The 20,753-nt window shown below is 38.1% G+C and overlaps 1 protein-coding gene across 1 annotated transcript in view; it reads right to left on the reverse strand.

Annotated features, from left to right (window-relative positions):
* Positions 1-14,212, reverse strand: part of TRPM5 (transient receptor potential cation channel subfamily M member 5) — a 56,192-nt gene extending 41,980 nt beyond the window's left edge. Inside the window, exons 1-3 of the mRNA XM_068944827.1 lie at positions 13,896-14,212; positions 2,096-2,265; positions 808-988 (exon numbers count right to left, since the gene is read on the reverse strand). Of these exons, the coding sequence (XP_068800928.1) occupies positions 808-988; positions 2,096-2,265; positions 13,896-13,932 (388 nt within the window). The 5' untranslated portion in view covers positions 13,933-14,212. The remainder of the gene's footprint in view (positions 1-807; positions 989-2,095; positions 2,266-13,895) is intronic.
* Positions 14,213-20,753: the final 6,541 nt, after the last annotated feature.

Below are 20,753 nucleotides of genomic sequence, written 5' to 3' on the forward strand. Positions count from 1 at the left end.
ACAAGAGCTTCCTGTGGAATGTTCACAGATATTTTGACTTCATTGTGCAGGAATTTTTCATAAAACTACAGGAAAATATGCCATCTTAAATGAAAGTCATTTTTATGTATATTCCTAGGAGTTTTTTTGTTTGTTTGTTTTAATGCCTTTCACTACTCTTATCATTCATGTGAACAAGCCAGGGAGAAAGTGAACTGATTTATTTTCTGCTAAATGTTAGACATCTGTGTTAAACACTGAAGTTTAAACAAAAGACCTTGTTAGTCTAATCACAGAGTCTGTTTTATTAACAATGTCTGTTCAAGATGTGGTTCAATTCTTAGATTTACAGTAAACAATCTTCAAAAAATAAAAATGATTGTAACATTATTTTGACTGTTAGCTAAAAAGTGAGAATAGGGAAAACAAGAATTCTTGTTTTGACCTAAATTCACTCTTGTTGAAGTCAAGTTGCTAAGCTCTCTGAAGAATTTTTTTTACTATCGCATCAAAGAGGGACAACATATTTGGTCCCATCTCATGCCATCTTTCCATTGGCATCGTTGAGGGTATAACCTCAAGTCATTCTACACTTCAGGAATGACTGTTTAGAGTAATTTGGTTAGAAATAAGTTATTTTTGCTGTTTGTAATACAATAGCTTTCATTTTCAAAGCTAGCTAAATGCAATTTGTAGACTACATTCAGCAAAGCCTTGTACTTCTAAAGTAACCATGTGAGTAGTCCCATTGATATTAAAAGATCATTAGATGCCATGTGAGAATCCAGTAGGAATATAAATTCCTCCTTCAATGCCTACAGCACTAACCTGTGCTTTGAGCTGCCTTTATAAGTCCTTTTTTTAAGGTGTCCCGTAGCCAAGGTTTCATCTGGAAATTTTCTTCTTCCCCCACTAAAGAGACAACCAAATTGGGAGCAGGTAGCTTCCACTTGTTGAGCATAACTTCGAATATAATGCCAGGATGAATGGTACACAGGACCTTAATAAACTTCAATAAGCAAAACAAAAAGTAGTGAATAACAATATGATGGTAGGATAAGGTAGAGATGTCATTCACGGTGAATACAAAGACAAACTTATAATCATAACAATTAAATGCTTATCGAAACTCCTTGATAATTTGAGAAAAATTTCTTTGAGCAAGACTCGACAGAGAAATAAATATCAGGATGAACTTAGCAGGCACCACTGGTTAATTCACTGTGTTAAAAGACTGATACATCGCTCTCTCTTTTGATGCTGCTACTTCTCCTGAATCGCTTTCAATTCCATGGTAGTCTAGTGAAGCCAATAAATCTCTTAGGCGTTTCTTGTTTCTGCACTAGCTAAAATATTTGTCTGATTTCATGCCTCTTTCACCATATGGGCTGGGTTTCCATTTTCCAAATAATAACCCTTTAGCTAAAATAAATGCTTAAATTTTTGATTATTGTACCACCCGTAGGCAGCCTCAAAGCCTTCTGACGTGACCTTTCTGATGCTTATTATATGTTACATGAATTGTATGTTATACTTCTTTATGTTCTGTATGTTTTTGGCTTTGTGCTTAGAAGGCCATACAATGAAAATAAATCTCAAGGCAGATTTCTGATCCTAGGAATTCCTTCTGCTCTAGGACAAACCTATATAAAGGACTAGTGAGGAACTGGGGCTGTCCACAGATACCCTTCTCTGTATACTAGCAGAACAGAGAGAGGACTTTAAGGAAAGCCTTGAAATAGCTCAAAAGTATGTTTAAAAAGTTGAAATCCATAGTACTTAATTACTTGGTAGTAAGTGGTTAAAGCAAGGAAATGATGCAAAACGAAGGAAGCTGGGAACTTTTTTTTTTTTTTCAAAAAAAGGAAAAAAGCGTGATCAGCTGTACTTGTAGCAGGTCTGTGTCAGTCAAATGATTGACTTCTGTTTATTAGGTCTTATTTAAAATTACATTGCTATTTATGAAGGTATGGTGCCTATTTGAATACAATGTGGTGCTTTGCACTATGGCACACTGACCCTGACTATTACTATAATCTCTACGTGACTTGCTTAGCATTAAACAACCAAACAACAGCAATGGTGTTAAAGGGCTAGAAACTCCTCAGTGCTATACCTTTCCATGTTTCTTCCCAGAAGCTGTGAAGTCGATTTCTCCTATGCAGTATGGCAGATCTCTTTTGAAAGCTGCTTCTTTGTCACTACTGCAGTGCTTGGATTCTGTTTCCTCCATTGAATTTGTAGGGTGATCACTAGTAGACCAGGGTTCACTGAGACGATGGAAAACTGGAAACATGAGAATTCAAATATTCTTGCTTAAACTGGAGAGGCCACAAAATCCAGGAATTTACATCTAGTTGAGTTTTTAGGCAAATATTTTACTCTTCTACTATTATGCTTATAAGCCTTAACTAAAATTGTAGGGCTCTGTTCCAAGTACCGGATGTATACAGAGGAGAAGGTGGATTCTACACCAAAGCTATGTAACGTAAGTTATAGAAGAACATGAAGGACTAAGGCATCTTGACTCTCATTTAGAAGAAAGAAAACTGAGTCACAAGGTGCAAGATCCTGCAGTCTGTTCAAAGTCACATAGGGTATCTCAGACCCAGGACGTGAACCCTAATTCTACAAGAGATAAAGAGGTGCCTCAGCCACAAACTGTTGCAAGCCGGAGCGGAGCTGTGTCAGTGAATGTCTGAGTCACAGTTTCTTGATGTCATTATCCATCATGCTACTGTGACTTCTGTTATCCAACACAAACACTAAATAACTAATTGATGACATTGTGCTTGTCTGAAGATGAGTTAGGAGATGTGTTTATTCTGTTTGCTGTAAAAATGGGATACTTGCCCATTAGCCAAAGTATTTTAGAACAGGTTGTACCTGACAACAACATACGGTTCAAAAAGGCCCATGGTTTCCACTATATGTGGCTATATGAAGCTTAAGATGGCAAGTTATGCATCCTCTTAGAGCAAGAGAGTCATATAACAAGAGTCTTTCTACTGCATTACACGAGACACTGACAAAGTTTGCTTGCTCTCTCTCCGTCCCAGTTTGACTCAACTGATCTAATTATGATTTGAAAAATACAGGTTTCAACTTGTATGTCTTAATTTGTTTCTTTACAAAATTAGAGCAAAGAAATAACTCTTCTCCCTCTGCTCCGTGCCTTCATTTGCATATTCAGTGTGTCCTTCGAAAAAATCCATGTAATAGTAAACCAGCGCTGGTAATCATCCCTGCATTAATGAGATTGTGCTCATAAAATCTTTATTTCCTAGTTGAACAGAATGTTGTAGATTTAAAAGTGGGTCAAAACAGTGAATATTTTGTGGGTCTATTATGATGATCCAGTAGAGGGAGCAAGCCTTCAAGTTGTTTCCTTGGGCTGGCAAGTCGCCAGGGAGTCTGTACCCTGGCTGGTTCACCAGTACTGTCTTTGTATATTCTTCTTTCTTTTTTTTCCTTTTTTTTTCCCCATACAAAGACTGTTTGGAGTTGCCCTTTTCTCAGGTTTTCATCATTTCAGTTTCTCATACAGCTATTTCACATCATCTCCTCCTGCCTGTCTTCTGTCACAGATCATTGCTTTAAAGATACTGTTCTCATTCTTTCCCCTGCCTCTGGAGAGAATTAAGTGTTTATTCTGAATAGTGGAATGCCAGATTTGTTCAGGTAAGAGTTACCTAGAATATCCTCTTTCGGATTATCAGTAATGGCAGTTATAACAAAGTCTACCTTTTTTTCAGTCTACTTTGCCACTGGAGATGCAGCTCTATCTCCTAATAGCCTAGAGGACAATATTTTTAGGGAGAAAAAAAGAGTTAATGCATAGTGTTAAAAACACATTTTGACTGTTCTAAAGTATAGAAATAATTTCCTGGAAATCACTACCAGGACAAAGGATTTGGTTGGAAAAAAGTATCCAAGATTGAATTCACAGGGTACACTTAGTCACCGTTCATCACTGTCCTAGGTGCCACAGCCAAAGGAACTCATAATAGACAGCAATTTACAAAGTAATCTGACAGTTAGTCTGGCCTCATGGGTAGGACCCAAGCAGTTAATTTTAAGCCTAGCTCTAGACCCTCGCTTACAAAATTTGAGCCTATGGTTATCCAGGATTTCTCTTCTGGAACAAAGACACTGAGTTACTGAGCTTTATAAAGAACCTTTCTGTATTCGGATAATTAAATTTTCCAGAAATAGCATGTAATTTGATTTTTAGTTTAGCAGTTCTGGAGGGTAGTGGGCAATAGTAAAGGAGACAAAGCTTCTGCATCTTATCTATTTTTGTGCAGAAGGTTGTGTAAGACTAGCAAGTGAGGAAGGCAGCTGGTAACTGGGCAGGGCACTATTTTTTATCAAGTTGTTTCTGAATCATGACACTAGCGACAGTGTATTTTGGGGAAGTATTACTTCATCTTTCCATCCCATTCTTATACCTCTCCTTCAGCATCCACTGCAGGCCACTGCCAGTGATGGGATATAGAGCTAGATGGAATTTGATATGAGCTTGAACAGCTGTTCTTGTGTTCCTATTCTAAGTCAGGAAGGCATCCAGCATCAAGAGAAGTAGAAAAGTGGTACTGACAGAAAGGCAAAACATAAGTCTGGAAATTATGCAAGATTCTGAATCGTATCCAAAAAAGAATCTAGTATAGTCCTTTATGTAGTTGAGAAACGACATTGGATGGGACATTAGACTATTATGGAGTGCTATTTCCCAAGTTTCTGCAGGCAGCCGTCAGGAGCCTTTACAGACAAGGCCAACATGCAATGTCAGTATCTTTTTTTCAGTGCGAACTGATGCTTTGACAGTTTTACTTGTTTTCTCTTTGTAATTCCTTTGTCAGGAATAACTATTGTGCCTTTCAGTATGACTGCAGTAATGTACAGGTGTAAATGTTCCATGTTGGTACAATGTTCCACTGAACGTAGCTCCTGGAGCAAGGAATGTTGCTTTGGTATTTAAGGGGGTGAGGAAGATGATTTTAAAGGTTGTTTCTACATTAACTGAAGGGGGGGGGGGGAGAAACAGGAGTTCCTTAGATTACAAATGTTGCAAAGTCACCAGAAAGAACTGCTGCATAGAATTTGCAGATGTGGTTCTTAAGCACAAAGGCTAACCCCATTAAATGCCTCGTTACCTCTCTCTATCTGTCTCAGCTGCTGCAATGTAGCCCCTCCACTGTTATGATCAGAATCACAGAACAGAGTATTTGTGTTCAGTGCCACGTTTCCCCTTGCTATTTTGCACTTCACTACATACTGATCAGTCAACACGCAGACTGCATTCTGTCCCTAATATGTGAACATATATTCAGAGAAGGATATAGTTAACTATGTTACTTCCCCTTGAATTGTTAAGACTTCTGTTTTTAAAAAGCAAACAGACATCTCACCCAGTGTTTTCCAGCAAAAAAAAGCGGCACTAAACAGGTATTAACCAACTATGTAATATAACTACTTTTTTTTTTGGAGTGCCTTTCTTTTGGGTATAATTTTGTCTTATTCTGCTTGGTTCCAGCTTTCATGTTAAGTCTCTTTAATGGTTTCAAGGGCTATTGCTTTGAAACTTCTGGCTGTACTGAACTGCAAGTGTGTCAGGTCACAGCAATCGGGTCAAATCTTTGTGGTCGAAGTCACGACATTCCTCTCAAGTCAGTTTAACTATGGTCAGCTTGCATCAGCATAACATCAGGGACCATTGTTTAATTATAAGGGTCTGGAATAAGTCCGTCCCTTGGGAAAGAAGAGGAAGATAGCCAGTAAGAGGAGCATAGTCCAAGCACTTTTAGATGAGAGGAAAGGGAGGGAGGAAAGCAAAGAACAGGCAAAGGCTATAAGCAGAGTTGCCTGAAAAATCAAGGAGAGGATGACCAGTACTTCATTATTTTCTCTCTCTCCAAATACTAAGAAATTTTCTGGTAAACTCTTTTAGAAAATTCTAGTTTTTTTTTTTTGTTCCTAATTTTAAAGTTTTTTCCCTCCATTATTTGTGAGAATACCATTGTATTAACTCTGATGAAAAATTTACTTCAAGGCAAGCGGTAGGAAATACCTGAGGAACGAAAAAAATGCCACAAAAATCCTACCTGTCTCAATCTGTCCGTTGATATTTTATATACATATGTACACACAATGTATTAATCAGGCAACCTTACTTTAGCTCTGGTTCAGGCTTAAGTAGAGAATTTCTATCTAGGCTGCTGCTGCGTATTAAAATTTGTAGGTCAACTTCTGTCCTAGATGTTCCCATTGACTATAAACACAAACATCTATGGCAAGAATGTACCTCTAATCATTTCCAGATTTGAAATATAACCTAGAAAACTATTTCTAACTAGCAAAGCAGTTAAGACAATTATGAGAAAAGACAACTGTCAGTTCCACCTACATCTGGAAATGTGAGTCAATGTCATTTACATTAGGGATGGCCTGATTAAGTCATTCCAGGTGTCAGCCAGCCTCATGAGTCATTATTTCTGTAACCTCATAAATGGGAGCTGTTAGAATTGCACCACTGTACAACCAGGGCTCGTAATGCTGGCATTTACATGTCCGAATGCTGTTGCATATGTGGTCCTTAATTTTGGATGGTCCTAACTTCTTACTTGGGAATTCTGGATTTTTGGGGACGTAGGAAATGGGCAGGGAGAAATAACTTTAGGGGATGATTGTTGTGATTGTGGGGAAACTCTAGAAGGGGGATCCCTATAGGAATTATTTCCTGAAGGATTTATCTAGAAGAAGTGATAAGATCAGCGCCACAGTGAGACTTTTGACACCTATGTGTGCCCCTCTGTGGATGGTTCTTCCTTCTACCTCTGGTTCCTGACTCCCACCTCCTCTTCCCCTACCACTTCTCTCCCAGTTCCCCCTAGTTTTTCCACAGGCTCTTTGCAACTGTTGTCACTGCCCACTTAGCGTACTGTTTATCTACAGCTTTTCTTCCAGGTGTGGTAACAGCAAATGACAGATCATTCACCTCTAGAAGGGTGACAAGAACGTGGGTCCCTTTCACCTTGCTTTGCTGTGCCTTTAGATGTTACACAGGGTTGGGCTTGTCCATAGTAGGAATAGAGAGGCCAAGTTTGAGCCTTTCAAACACATCTAGTAAAAATGGGCCCAGTCAAGTGATGACAAGGCCTGCAGATATTGCCTAGGGAACTATTGCCTATATATTACACAGTCTGCTTGACCTCAGTTGTTGTCTTCAAGGGTAATAGTTGATTAAGAGAGTAGGAGTATGGTAGTCATTAGCCCTCGGGGCTTAAGAGTAGCAAGAATTCTCCTTCATACCAGTAGGCTGATCAGCAGGCTAGGACACACCCTGATTTAATCACCATTAAGATTCCCCCACCCACTCAAGGAGTACAATTGAATGTGCAGGTGAAATGATACAGATACAGTAATACAGTAGGCCCAGTATTGCTGATGTTAAATCAGTCACAAAACTCCAGCTTCAGTAGCAAATAGACCGAATCCATGATTTGTTCTTGACTTATAAACTTTAAAAGGGAAGCTTTCATATGAAGCAAAGGAAACTACATCAATTACTTGTGCCCATATTGGTGCAGAGGAAGCTAGCAATCTGAACAAAAAGTGAGCCTTAGCAATTGCTCAGAAGAAAAGAAGGCTCACAGTAAAGATGCAAGTTAATAGTAAGGGTGAAAAAACAAGGTGCTCTGCAATTGAGACAAATACAGTGAACTTCACTTGAGCAGGAACAGTCAGCTTGAACAAACAGACTGGGATACAAATGGCTAGACTGCAGTCCTACAGAATAGGATCTAAAGGGTTACAGGCAGACTAAACCTAAGTGAGCAGTGTCATACTAGGGAGAGAAATGCCATAGAGGACAGCATAAACAGGAGAGTCTGTGAGTGAAGCCGCTCAGCTGTGCTCCAGAAAGGCTTCAGCTGGAATATTCTCTTTGGTTTTGGGAGCCATATTTCAAGAAAATTATGGACTAGTTGGAGGACGTTTGAGCAGGAGCAACAAGAATAGATAAGAGACCTAGCACTAGAAAACAAGGAAAAGCTTGAGCAAATTAGAATTGTGTAACCAAAAGCCGTGAAGACTGCAGGGAGGGATAAGGAGATTGTAATAACGTAGCAGTGCAAAATGATGAAGGGAACGATGTGTTCTTTATACTTGTGGCAAGGACAACAAGTAATGGGCCTCCAGGGAAGAACGGTAGCGGGGCTGCCCAAGGATACAATAGTAATTACATTCAGGGAGATACTTGCTTGGGAAGAACGAAAACCCTTGTACTACTGTTTAGGGGCTACTAAAGGCCCTCAAGTATTAGGCCACAATCCTTGATTGTGGTGGATTCTATACATTCTGGCTTAAAGGACTTGACGATAACTTGCATGCCATCACAACTCTAAGAGCTGGACATGCCCTCTTAGATCTGATCCTGAAGATATATATACGCTTATGTAACTTTCCTCAAGGAAGTGCTCCTATTGACTTTAGTGCAAGTACTCAAGGAAAATTGCATCAGTGAGTTTACTGGGTCACGGCCAGCAACAGCGTAATGGAATTATTTGCTTCCAATGGTAGCCACATTTTCATTCCTGTTCTGAATTAAAATATAGTCAATAAATACGAAGACCAAAGCAGACACAGGGAATCAGAATAAAGAAAACGAAAGAGAGGTGAAGGGCAGAGTAAAGTCTGCAAAATAAATACTCAAGGAAGTATTTCAGCATATGCTGTAAAGATGAATTGATTGAACTCTAATTGGTATGTATGTTTCAGTGTGAAGAAACAAAAATCAATGTTAAGCAAGCATGAACACAGTGGAGAAGGGGATGCATGAGAAGGCATTACTTAGAATCCAGGAGGAAAAAAATAACTAAAGCAAGGCCATGGGAATTTAAATATATAAGGTGCAAGACAAAAAGAGGAATTGGTTAGAGGAAACACATGCATATGTGTCTGGGTAAGAGAATGATGTACATGCATGATATGTAATTATACACATTATGTTGTTTAAGTTGCAGCTTTAGAAAATGGTAGTCACAAATCAGCATATTCAAATTCTGGTAACAATGTATGCCATGTTTCTGTATCACAACCTAATGACAAAGTATGGTTCTTGGTATGGTTGCCAAGAAATTGCTAAACAAAGCATAAAGACCTAAGGATGATGAAATACTTTGGCAAAAATCATGGCCAGCCCTCCTGCATAGTGCTTTATCATGCCTATAGCAAATAAATCTTTGAGAACTGCACAAACAGAAAAAGGGAACAAAACAATTTTGACTGTCACAACAAACTAAGTGCTACTATAACTGTAGTACTCAAGATTTCTCTCACTTTCAGACAGGACAGCTGAGAAAGTACAAGAACTGAAGGGATGCAAAAAGTATGCAGAAAATAAACTTATGGGAAGGTTTCTCCATACTTCCACTAGGATGGAGGGACAGCGGCTATAGTGAAGGCCGACAAGCACGTTGGGAATGTGTTTTCTAACTGGAGTTTTTATGAATTTGCAGAGACAGGGGCAGATCATGGCAAACATTAATAGGAACAAGAAACTTTAAAGAAAACCATGCAAAGAAGAACAGCATAAAGGTGGCCTAGTAAAATAAAAATTTGGATTAAATTTTCAGATGTATTCATGTGAATTGGCCCCATAAGAAGCTTTCAAAAAAATCAGCCTATGTTGTCAGTTTCCTTTCTAGAAAGGCAGTTGTTATAGAGTGTCAAGTCAGGTAATTTGTATTTATATTGTACACATGCATAGTTAATAATCAGAACAAAAAGATGAGGGAAAAATAATTTTAAAAAATCATCAACAACAAGAAGCTAAAAAAAGATGTGTGTGAAGAGAGGCTTGTTACCGAACCAAAGTAGGCTTTGTTTTAATGTTTGCTAAAGTATGTCTTTCCAGCCTGATCCTTCCCGAAACTGCGAGAACAAGGATGCCCAGGCAAATCAAGTATTCACAGGAGTGTTCCCAGTTTTTAAGGAGTATGTATTGTGCTTTGGACAAGGTAAGCACTAACTCTTTAAAGTTCCACTTCCTGTTGCACAAATGAATGTGCAAAACGCTAATGCAAATATAGGTGCTTGGTCTTTTTTGTTTCTGACTTTACCTGCTTAACACAGTAAACCACGCCAGAAGCTATTTGCATAATGTACTTCCAGTGAGTTTGCAGAAATTTGCATATGGATATCAGCCTGTGAGTTTCACAGAAGCTGATCTATGCTGGCGGGGTGAAACCTGGCAGAGTGGAAAGGAGAAAAGGGAAATTAAGACATCAGGGAAGTAAACAACGGAAGGAGCATCTGGAATAGAAGAGGGAAAACTTACAGCAGCATTGCTCAATTAAAATAAGATCATTGGCTGTGCTTACATAGCACACTGTGTATAGCAGGTGAGAGGAGGTTGACACCAGGTTCAGGTACTCCTGCCTCTTCACTACTTTGTTCCCACAGCAGGGCATGCCACCTGGAAGCTGTGCCAACACAACTCTTTGTGGGACCTCACAGTGAATCAGATTAAGCTTAAAAGAATATATTTTTGCCTGGTAATTTTTCAGCAAAATCAATTCACTAATATGGTACACAGCATAACACATCAACAGTTGTGCCAGTACAACCTGAAGGAGTGGCATATTCTGGGACAAGGACAGAAACAAAAGATGGGCTGTAGAAGGAGGCTGACTTAAGCCAGTGGTTCTGCTGAAAATAATGTACTGCAAAACCACAGCCATAGTTCATGCTGGAAGAAAACATCGGAATATTTCCAATGCAAAAAAAAAGGTGCATCAGGAAAGGTGTTATACAGACCCAACCCTTCACCTTGTTTCCTTTTTGGACTGCTTTCATTACCTCCTATTTATATCAGCTTGTTCAGTGCTTTAGGCAAATTTTGTAAACTCAAAGGGGAAGTATATTCAAAACTAAGAACCTCTTTTGCATAAGACATATGTAATTTGTATTTTGAGAATTAACACGCTTTAGGAAAATAGTTTCCTTCTGTTTTGTTTCTAAAATAAAACAAAATTTTAGATACAATTTCCTTCCTGATAACGTTATGAACTTAATACATTGTGCAAAAATGCTAGTGGCAAACTTGTTCATTTTCTGTTACAATTTTTTCCTTGATAAGACTGAATCCCTCACACACTACAAGGAATTCTGCACTTTTTTTTCCCCTGTAGATAATATTGATTTTTAATTCACAGTTGCAGCAAATCATAGCCAATTTGCCCTTTGGCACTCTTCCTCAGGCTACTTATTAGATGAGTTCAGACCAGATCCAAATAAATGAGGAGATTATAAAACTGCGAGGCACAGAAGAAAGCATTTGAAGATGGCAGACAGATGAAAATGGTTGACCTGGGGTTGGTAAGGATGACTTTAGTGTCTAGCAAGCAGAAGGAGAGACCTGACTTGGTCTTACACTTTTGGGATACTCAAGAACATCTCTGCCTGCAGGGCTAGTCTGATGTCTTTGGAATCCCCTGCAGGTGGACCAGAGGCCTGTGTCAGCAGGCACAGGGATTCCAGGTCTGTCAAATTCACTCTGCACTAAAAGCCTTTGCTCCTTCCCCTTGCATGCATGTTTTCCCTTTGCCTATAAGAGTTCTGCTGGCAGGTGTACTCACAGCAATATCCAGTTAATAGCAGAGGTAAGTCTTCAAATGAGGTGAATTCTGAGCTTGGCAGAGGTTAATGTGCTGTAGGAGAGAAATGGAATAACAGATGCTTCCTTTAACTTGATGTTTATACATTTTCAAAGTTTTGCCTTGCTCAATTTTTTCCTGCTTGCAATGTCTGTTTTGTATTGAAAATGAAAGTTGCAGTTGAAGGAATGAACAAGAACACCTATAAAAAAACCTGTCTTCTCTCAATATCTGCTCCAAAACTGACTGAATTAGTTTGTAAACCGTAAGTGAATTTCACTGTTCTCAGATGGCTGCAAATAAGCTATATGCAACTAAAGATTTCCTCTCTGAGACAGTAGGCAGTGTTTTTCTTTGTTTGCATTTCATCTCCGCTTGCTTAAATTATGGTCCAGCCTGCCTTTAAACTGTTAGGCTTTATATGCCTCCTGGCTACTCTAGAAATACCACTTCAGCAGCCAAACTTTCTCAGTTACGTTGAATTGGCTTTTGTCTTGCCCACTGTAACCTTGTGCTGAAAAGAACAATTACAGAGCAAACTTGCTATTATAAAATATGCTTTTTCTTTCTTTTACATTTCTATAGTGCATGACACCTGCAAATCCAAGGTGCTGTGACAGAAAAAGCCTACCTTGGTTTAAAAAAAGTCAACACATGTAGATGAACATGTAACTTCTAGCTAATTATGGAAAGCAAGTCTAGAAAAGTTTAAAAAGCCATTCCATCATTTGCCACAAATCTCATGAAAACTGCTAAAAACTAGAACTCTCTAGAATTTTTAGCAAAGTTGAAATGTAACTGTAGAAACACATAACATTTTTTATTACTATCAATATTTTGTGTCCTTATTCCACCTTGTTTATGATTATGATATGCATGAAATAAACATATGAAGTGTAGAATGCTGGCTAATATTCAATATAAAACTGAAGCAGGGAACATCTGGGATGATACTAAATAGCAGATACATAGGCACTTTAGTTCCTTGATGATCTCGAAAAGCCTATTTTGAAGATGATAGATTTTCTAGTGCTTCAAGAACATATGTCTGTGCCTAATTTTATTAACATGACCAATTCCCTTGAGCTATCTATCAGAATTAAAAGAATTCAAAAGGTTCAAAGGATTGGTCCAAGACAAAGATGACTTTCATTATTATTATTTTTTATTGATTTGTTTCTTTTTCTTGGACAATGATGGAAAGGGATGCTCAGTAAGAAAATGAAGGTATGAGTTGTAAGATTTAGTAAGAATGTTATTCTTACTAAATCTTAACATGTTTTTCTACTGTTCATTTAACCAGTCTCTGGCCTGTCAACATTCCTGGCTCTATTCCCTGGGATCTTATCTGAATGCAGGAGTCTTCACAGACAGTTAACTGCCTTTTATTAGAAATCTTCAAATAGAGAGGGCTTTTTCTGCCTTACTTTTGTCACCTAACATTTGGATAACCAAGCTTGTTCTGAATGCAATCTTGTAAAATAAAAATGGCATGAAAAGCTCACAATAGCAAATACAAAAATAGACGTAGAGCTGAGCCACGAGCTGTGCGCCAAGATGATACTGGTGAGAATTGTCTCCATGGGCTGAGGATGAGAAGGGGAGAGAACAGTATACCTGTGAAAGAGGAGAACTGAGCAGCACAGTGTACTGTTAGCAAGTGTCCGTGTCATACACTGATGGGGATGGCAGAAGAATCCCCACAGAGCAGATGCCTACAGAGCAGCATTTGGAAGGCTTGGTGTGCCTTTGTACTTCCCTGTCTCAGAGATAGCTACTATAAAGCAGACAATTGCCAGATTCCAATATAGTCTGTAATAGTTCTGCAGTATGCTAGTATCAGGCCCAAACAGCAGCCAAGGATCAGTCAGATACAAGAGCCTATGAAGATCCAGAAGCTTAGTCCTAGTGCAAGCTAAAATGTTGTTTACACAGAGGAGAGTGCAACAGTAAAACATTACTGAGACCTAATGCAGAACAGGATAAATACAGTAAATTAGCTACTAGTCATACAAGAAACCCAAAGTAGTTTGAGCGAGTGAACAGAAAAAAACTGATGAAAAGTATATATCTGTAGGACATGAAAAGTGATATAGAACCTGGACAAAGAAAGGCGACAAATAGCTTTTGAGATTCCTGATCCGAGAAACCTAGAAGTATTACATATATTTCTAAAGGCTAGAGGTAAATACCAGCAATGCACACCACCCTTGCAGTGCCTGTATAAATAATTTCTAGTAGTAGAGCTGGTGATCCTACCTGCCAGCTGCCTTCTGCAACAGGCATGACTGTTCATCTGCAGTGTTGAAGTTGCATTGATGTTGCTGTTGTTAAAGTATTTGCTGCTGCTCCTGTTTCCTGTTGGGAAGGGAGAGATGTTAACAGATTAGTTTGCACACCTATCCCCCTGGACCTATAGCAATAAAAGTAAACATTACTAGTGCCTAATGATATCAATGGTTGTTCTCCAGGATGAAAATGAGCCCTGTCAAACAAATGGATATGCAAATAATAGACATTTCTCTGCACCAGTAATGGGGCAAGTAGTCATCAGAAACAGACAACTAGCAGGAATGGACTTTAGATGTGAGTATATTTTCTAAATTAAGCTTTCAATAATTGCAATAACACAGATGTTGAGTAACTGCCTCTAACTAACCTTTCATTCTCCTTGCAAAAGTCATTAGTGCCTAATACACGTTTTCCCAAAGTATAAAAATCCTTTAACCAACTTTTCAGAGCACAAATGTGCAGTCCAAGTGCTCTCTTAATGATTACATTTTCAAATATATCCCGTCCAGTAATCTTCACGGATAGCTTCAAATTTTGGTGCACAGCATGTCAGCCTTAACATTATAATAATTTATGGGATTTATTCTATATTTAGAACATAGATATTGTACCGTTGTGCTAGGTAACTTGCATGTGGGGTTTGCGTGATATATAACAGACCTTACTTGGTAGAAATTATGGCAGCTCAACTGACTGCTGCGGAGCTAAGCTACTTTAAACCGGAAGAAGATATGCCCCAGCTTTTCAATTTTTTCATGATCCACAGCCATGTATTTCTTTAAATGTTTTTTATCCTTCAGTATCAAAATAAGTGGTCTGATTTCTTTTTTTTTTTTTTCATATTGAGCTTTAGGCTTTTTTGGCATAAGTTGATGTACGTCATAAATATTTGGTGTCCTTGATAGAGACTTTGTTATTTTTCCAGGCTTTAAATTCACCTTTCTTCTTCAAATCTGGTTTCTTTTGTGTTTTGTTTTTAGAAACTTTAGAAAATATATCTCTGACACATCCCTTTGAGTTTGATTAGGATATAAAATGACATAAAATCAGTGAGATATCCAAATTCTATCTGCTCGAGAGAACAGCAGACTTTGTTTCTCTCATGGTGACCTGTGTAATTACTTTGGATTGCTTTAAAATTTCCTTTATATGTCCATAGGTGTCACTATTTTTAACTTTCTATATTTCTCTTAATGCTTAAAATCCTATACTATGAATCATTTTAAATTCCATTACAACACAGTCACAAAAAGTCCTTTATCTTCAGTCTTTGTCATAACACTGAGAGTTGCTTGAAGTAGAAAAACCTGAAACTAAGCAGAAGCTTAGTCAAAAAAAGGTATCTGAGAGCTTAGCCAAATTATAACATATGGTGTTGAAGATAACGGTCATTTTTGTCCAAACTTGACTAGTTGTTTTGTCAGAAAGCAGTAGGTGCTAAGACTACGGAAGTTGGAGCCTAAGGACAATTTCATCTTTAATGTGGAACTGAGTGGTTTCTTCAGCTTAATCTACAATTACAGAGCAATACTGGAGGATGAATTCTCCATGCAGCAGGTATATAGATCCTGAGTAAGATCATCCCAGTCACTCCTGGACTATTCTTTTGCAGGTCTCTTCTCTGTTGAAGTCCTGTATGTTTCATCTTCCTAAGTACTTTTTAAACTGATGTATTCTGTCAGCCAAACCTTTTTGGCATGTTCTTCCTGCTGTTTAAAGCAGATACCTTTATTACTAACATATTACTATAATATAGACATTTCCATCACCTTTTCTAGAGTGTTCTAGGAATAAGGTTTGCTGGTCATTCTGATCAGTCATTGCAGCTGTGTGTTTGTTTCTCTCTCTGGTAGTTTTCCAGCTTTCACATCAAACTGTTAAGAGAGAAATAACACTTGAGTATGAAGATTCATAATTGGTCACTATCTTACAGATGTTTGAGACTGAAAGTTTTGTAAGCTGGTGAATGCAGCTGCTATACTGCTAATTCATGACACCATTTATTCTGCCCTTCCTACTGACTTGCTCATTCTGCCAGTGCATGTGTAATGAGTTATTGCTTACATTCTTTTGTTTGATAATGTACAACTTACATCTGAATGTTGATTTTGAGTTGAACTGCATCTTCTAATGTAACATTTGAGTTGCTGCCTCCCCAAGCAGATTCCCATTTCTCCGCCTCTAGTTATTAACCCCAGCCATTCATGCAGTGATGGGCTGTGTTCATTTTCTCTTTGTGCAGTGGTTGGCCTGTTACTTAAAAGATCAGTATTATCAGTGACAGCTAAGTCTGTTATCATGTGGTTGGTAAGCCAGGTTATGTCCATATCCATGTTTGTTCACATGTTTGTTTCATGGTGATGGGAAATGCAAGGCAGAGGAAGCATCTTTGTATGACATCAACAACTGTTAAAGCATTCACCCGATCTGTGTTTTTATTCAAACCACACAGTGTCTTCAGATAAAATCCAAATGTTGTTAGCTGTGTCTGCACACCACAACTTTATAGTGTATTCTAGAGCATCTTTTGCTACTGACTCATCCTGTTTCCCCTTGTCAGCAGCAAATGTGGGGTTCTAGCATCCAAGTACATTTATCATCACAGCTACGAAGGAGGACAGTGCTATTATCCCATTTACAGTTTAAGAACCTGGGGCACAAATAAGAACACTGACTCACCAGAGGTCACAGGAAGTCTGTGGGAGAACTGGGAGCTGAACTCTGGTTGTTTGAGTCCAGGGCTAGAGACCTGAACTTGCCTCTTTGATGGCGGACTGAAAATATTCTCATGAACTCAGAACAGGAATTTTGGTGCCCTCTTTGATAATTTCTATGAGATTGCAAATCTTGGAGACATATCAAGTTAAAGTCCAGCCTATTTTTCTGTTTCCTTTTTTCCTCAGCTTTGACAGCTACTCATTATCACTGAAAGGAGAAAACTTCCTTGACATATTTGCAGTTGCTTGCTTACCTTTCCTTCCTATTTCAATTTTATAATTATATTTCTGTAATTTTTTTCTGAGCTTTTCTTGGCCCTGTATTTTATAGAAAAGTTAGATTGCACTGATATATTAATATTTGATGGTTGATATAATTTAGTTCTTCCCATCAAACTACATTCACTAGGTTTTAATTTCTAAATGTCACTGTCTGTACTGCTGAATATTAAATATTATCCTATTTTCTTTTTTTAAGTATTTGCCTAGATTTGTTTTTAACAGAAGTCCACACATAGATATGTTTTCAATGGGAAACATAGGCTAACCCATCAGCCTTTTTTCTTAGAAAATGCTCTTATGCGCTCAACACTGTTATCAGTGTTTTGAGAATGTTAAACTACTAGTCCACTAGTAGAAGACCACTGTCCACAGTGGGAAGACCACTGTTTTATAGGTAGTGTAAAAAGATACATCTGCTGTTAAGCATAATCTAGAACATCATTTAAAAACTGTACTCAGAGGCCCTTAATATTGAAAAGACTCTGGAAAGATCATGTAACTAGGTTATTGAAAAGATGTTTGGTCAGATCCCCAGCTGCATCAAAGAACCATTTTATGACTCAATTTATAGCAGGTAAGTAACTGAGTAGTATTTTGGTTTTGTTGCATCAAGAGAAGTCATTAAATCACCTTCCCTTTACTTTCCAACTCTGTTGTATTCAGAAATAAGACAATTTCCTTTAGCTACTTTGTTCCTTCTCTTCTCTAGATGAAAATGTAAGACTTTAATGAACAATTCTATTGCTGGTATTTATCTGATTGTAATAAAGCAGCATGCCCCTTTAAGGACCAGTGAGCCCATGGCCAGCTAGCTCTGCCCCTAGTATCAAGCACATATGCCAGTAGCCAATTAAGATTAAATGGGTGCAGCTGAAAGTGGGGACAGTAGGTAAAGAGTTCCTCAGGTGAGAGAGGGGAAAAGAGAAAAAGGAGCTAGAAGATCCTCTGAGGGGTGATGGGGAGGTCTATGGAAGTAGCATTAGGGACAGTATTTCTGTACCAGGCATGGGGCAAACAGCAAGTAGGTGATTCAAGTTCTTTCTTTGTAGGTGCTTCTGGGGTTGTGAGAGGAGTAGGCGTGGCTCTTATTACTGCAGAATAAAGGTGACTGGGAGAGTAATGAGAAGCAGTGTTGCTTGGGATGTTATTTCTCTCTTTCTCTCTTTTTTTCTTCTTCTTTTTTTTTTTTTTTAAAAGTATATAGATGCTTCTAGTCACCTCTGAAGGCATTTTTAACTAGAATCTAGCCTGGAGCTCACATGGAGATTGCCTGTTATTCATGTATGTATCTCCAGTTTAAAAACAAAATCAAATGTCTCTGTCTGCTACAAACTTTTGTATTCTCTTTGGCCTATAATTACATTTGTCGATGTCCTAAAAAACTCTGAATTCTAAATGCAGGTTTATTTTTTCAGAGAGTATCTCAACCTCTCTTTAAAAACATATATACCCTGAAAAGAACATACTGATCAGATTATTCAATCTATTGCCCTACCAAAACAGGACAGAGTCCTCAAGTAAAAACCTGAATGTCTTCCAATACAGTAAGTCAACAGAGCTCTCGCTCATTATCTTAAAATAGACCTGTAAAATAAAAACTAAAACTGAAAGGAACAGTGGCAGTTATTTACATGGCAAGTTGAGCAAGCTTGCAAACAGTAACACAATTTTCTGAACTATATGAACTAACTTCTTTATTCTTAACATAGTGATTCTTTTTCCGTATTCTTAATGGCGCAATACTTTTTATTTCGCTTTTTGGTTTATTTAGAGGGGGAAATTCTCAATTTTAAGAAAGTATTCAGCCATAGTTTATTATCAGAAACATCTGCAAAAATGAGTCACCTGTAGCCTATCAAGCCAGATCACGTAAATTTGTTAATTTAGCCACTAGAGGGACCTCCAGGAATAGGATATAGAAAAACATTTGCAACGGCTATTGCAAAGGAAAAACCAAGAGTTATGCAGGTCAAACACTGTCACTTGTTTATAATGAGCTCTGAAATAATAAGAAATATGAGTTAACTAATTATCTGATATATTTCATCAAGAAAAAGCAATTTATTTTGCTGGTTGGTTATGAATTTGGAAGTTTGTTTCTTTTTCACTGAGTTAGTGAAATTAGAATGTCTGATTTCAAGAGACATTATTTACTAGTAAGGTTATGTGTTGCTCTTTTGTGGGGTAGGAAGCAAATACAATGATGCTCTTTAGAGTTGCTGAGAACTAGGAGTTAGGTTTGTTGCAGATAGCCTGCAACAAATAAGCTTTGTTTCCTACTGAATGGTATTTTAGCATAACCCTCAGTTTATTTCAAACTTTAACAGCAACTTAATAAACAAATGAACACACGTTAGTGCCTCATCATGCACATACATACTTACTCAAAAGCATTTATACTACAACTTGGATCACTGGATCTGTAATTGGTAATCAGTCAAGGAGATGAAAAGGGTGCCCTTACATTCCCTCTTACGTTTTTGCACTATAAAAGAAGATATGACATTATTGACACATGAGGTTTCGGGGCTTACCCTCTGCTAAGAAGAAACGCAGCAGGCCTATTCCCATCTTTCTGCTGTAAAACATGAAATCATGCTAACGTAAGTGACTGTGCTTCTGAAGAACTGCAGATGGGGACGTGAAGAGCAAAACTGCAATTAATCCCATTAAGATAGAGTCGGGGGGGGGGTGGGGGGAACTAAAATTTGAGATAAAATGACAAGTAGGCAACACGTACAGAGAATTTTTCCAAGACCCTTTATTATGTCACACTACATTGTTTGGCTTTACCTGTGAGAATGGTGCTATAGAAATAAAATCTTGTATTTTGTGAGATGAAAGCAACTTGAAATTCCAGTTTGGCAAAGCTGATTCTTGCATAGGTCTCCTGTGGCCTATTCACTGGGTTTTACAGTTCTCATTTTGTTTGCATTGAGAGGTTTGCTGGGGAAAGGTGTAAGGGGGAAAGAGACAGTGCTAGTTACTTTTCTATTATTCCTTGGTATTTTGGGGGGGCATTAGAAAGCTGTTTACTGAATTTTTGTTTGGAAAATCATTTGGTACAGATTTGTCTACATCTTCGGCTCTGACACGGAGTGTTACATCGCTTGAATCGCATGTGTATAGCCTGCCACTTTATTACCTGGTGAACTGCCTGAAATTTGAAGATGGAATCAATTACAGTTGCACTTAACTGTTAAGACTGATGATTTCTAGCATTGAAAATGGGCTGTGGAGTCTGCTGAGGAAGAGTATTTATTTATCCCATGTTTCTTGACAATTGTCAGTACTTCAGAACCACTTTGGGTCCTTCCTGTTTAACATGCCTGCAGGATGAAAATTCTTAGGATTTCTGAAAGGCCAGCCCTTTCTGTCTTTCAGCTCTTCTGTCTGTAAAATAGAAATAAGAAATTGAAGAGTCGTGGTGAAACTTAATTTGAGATAACCAGACTGGAGTCACTCTATTCACTCTATACGTGCAAAGTATGATATTAGATGTTACAGATTAACATGATTGCTGGCAAGAAGTGTTTCTTGATCTGAGATTTCAGGAAGAGATTTAGTGATAATTAATGACTCCTCTACTTGCTTCAGCCACTAAGAGTGAAACTATTCCTGAAATATCCAGACTTCCTTTTTACCATGCACAGGTACCTCCACAAGCAACTGTAGAGTTACAATGTTTGGAGCATTTCAGAATTTCGGTTCGTTTAATTTATTTGGAGCTTATTCAACCATGTCATTTGATACCGATTTCAGTCTAACGAAGAGAGGGTTTGTGACTAATCCAAGGAGGAGAATTTTCTTGTGATGCAAGAATATG

Source organism: Struthio camelus, chromosome 5 (assembly GCF_040807025.1).
Source record: "Struthio camelus isolate bStrCam1 chromosome 5, bStrCam1.hap1, whole genome shotgun sequence".
Classification (NCBI taxonomy): Eukaryota; Metazoa; Chordata; class Aves; order Struthioniformes; family Struthionidae; genus Struthio; species Struthio camelus.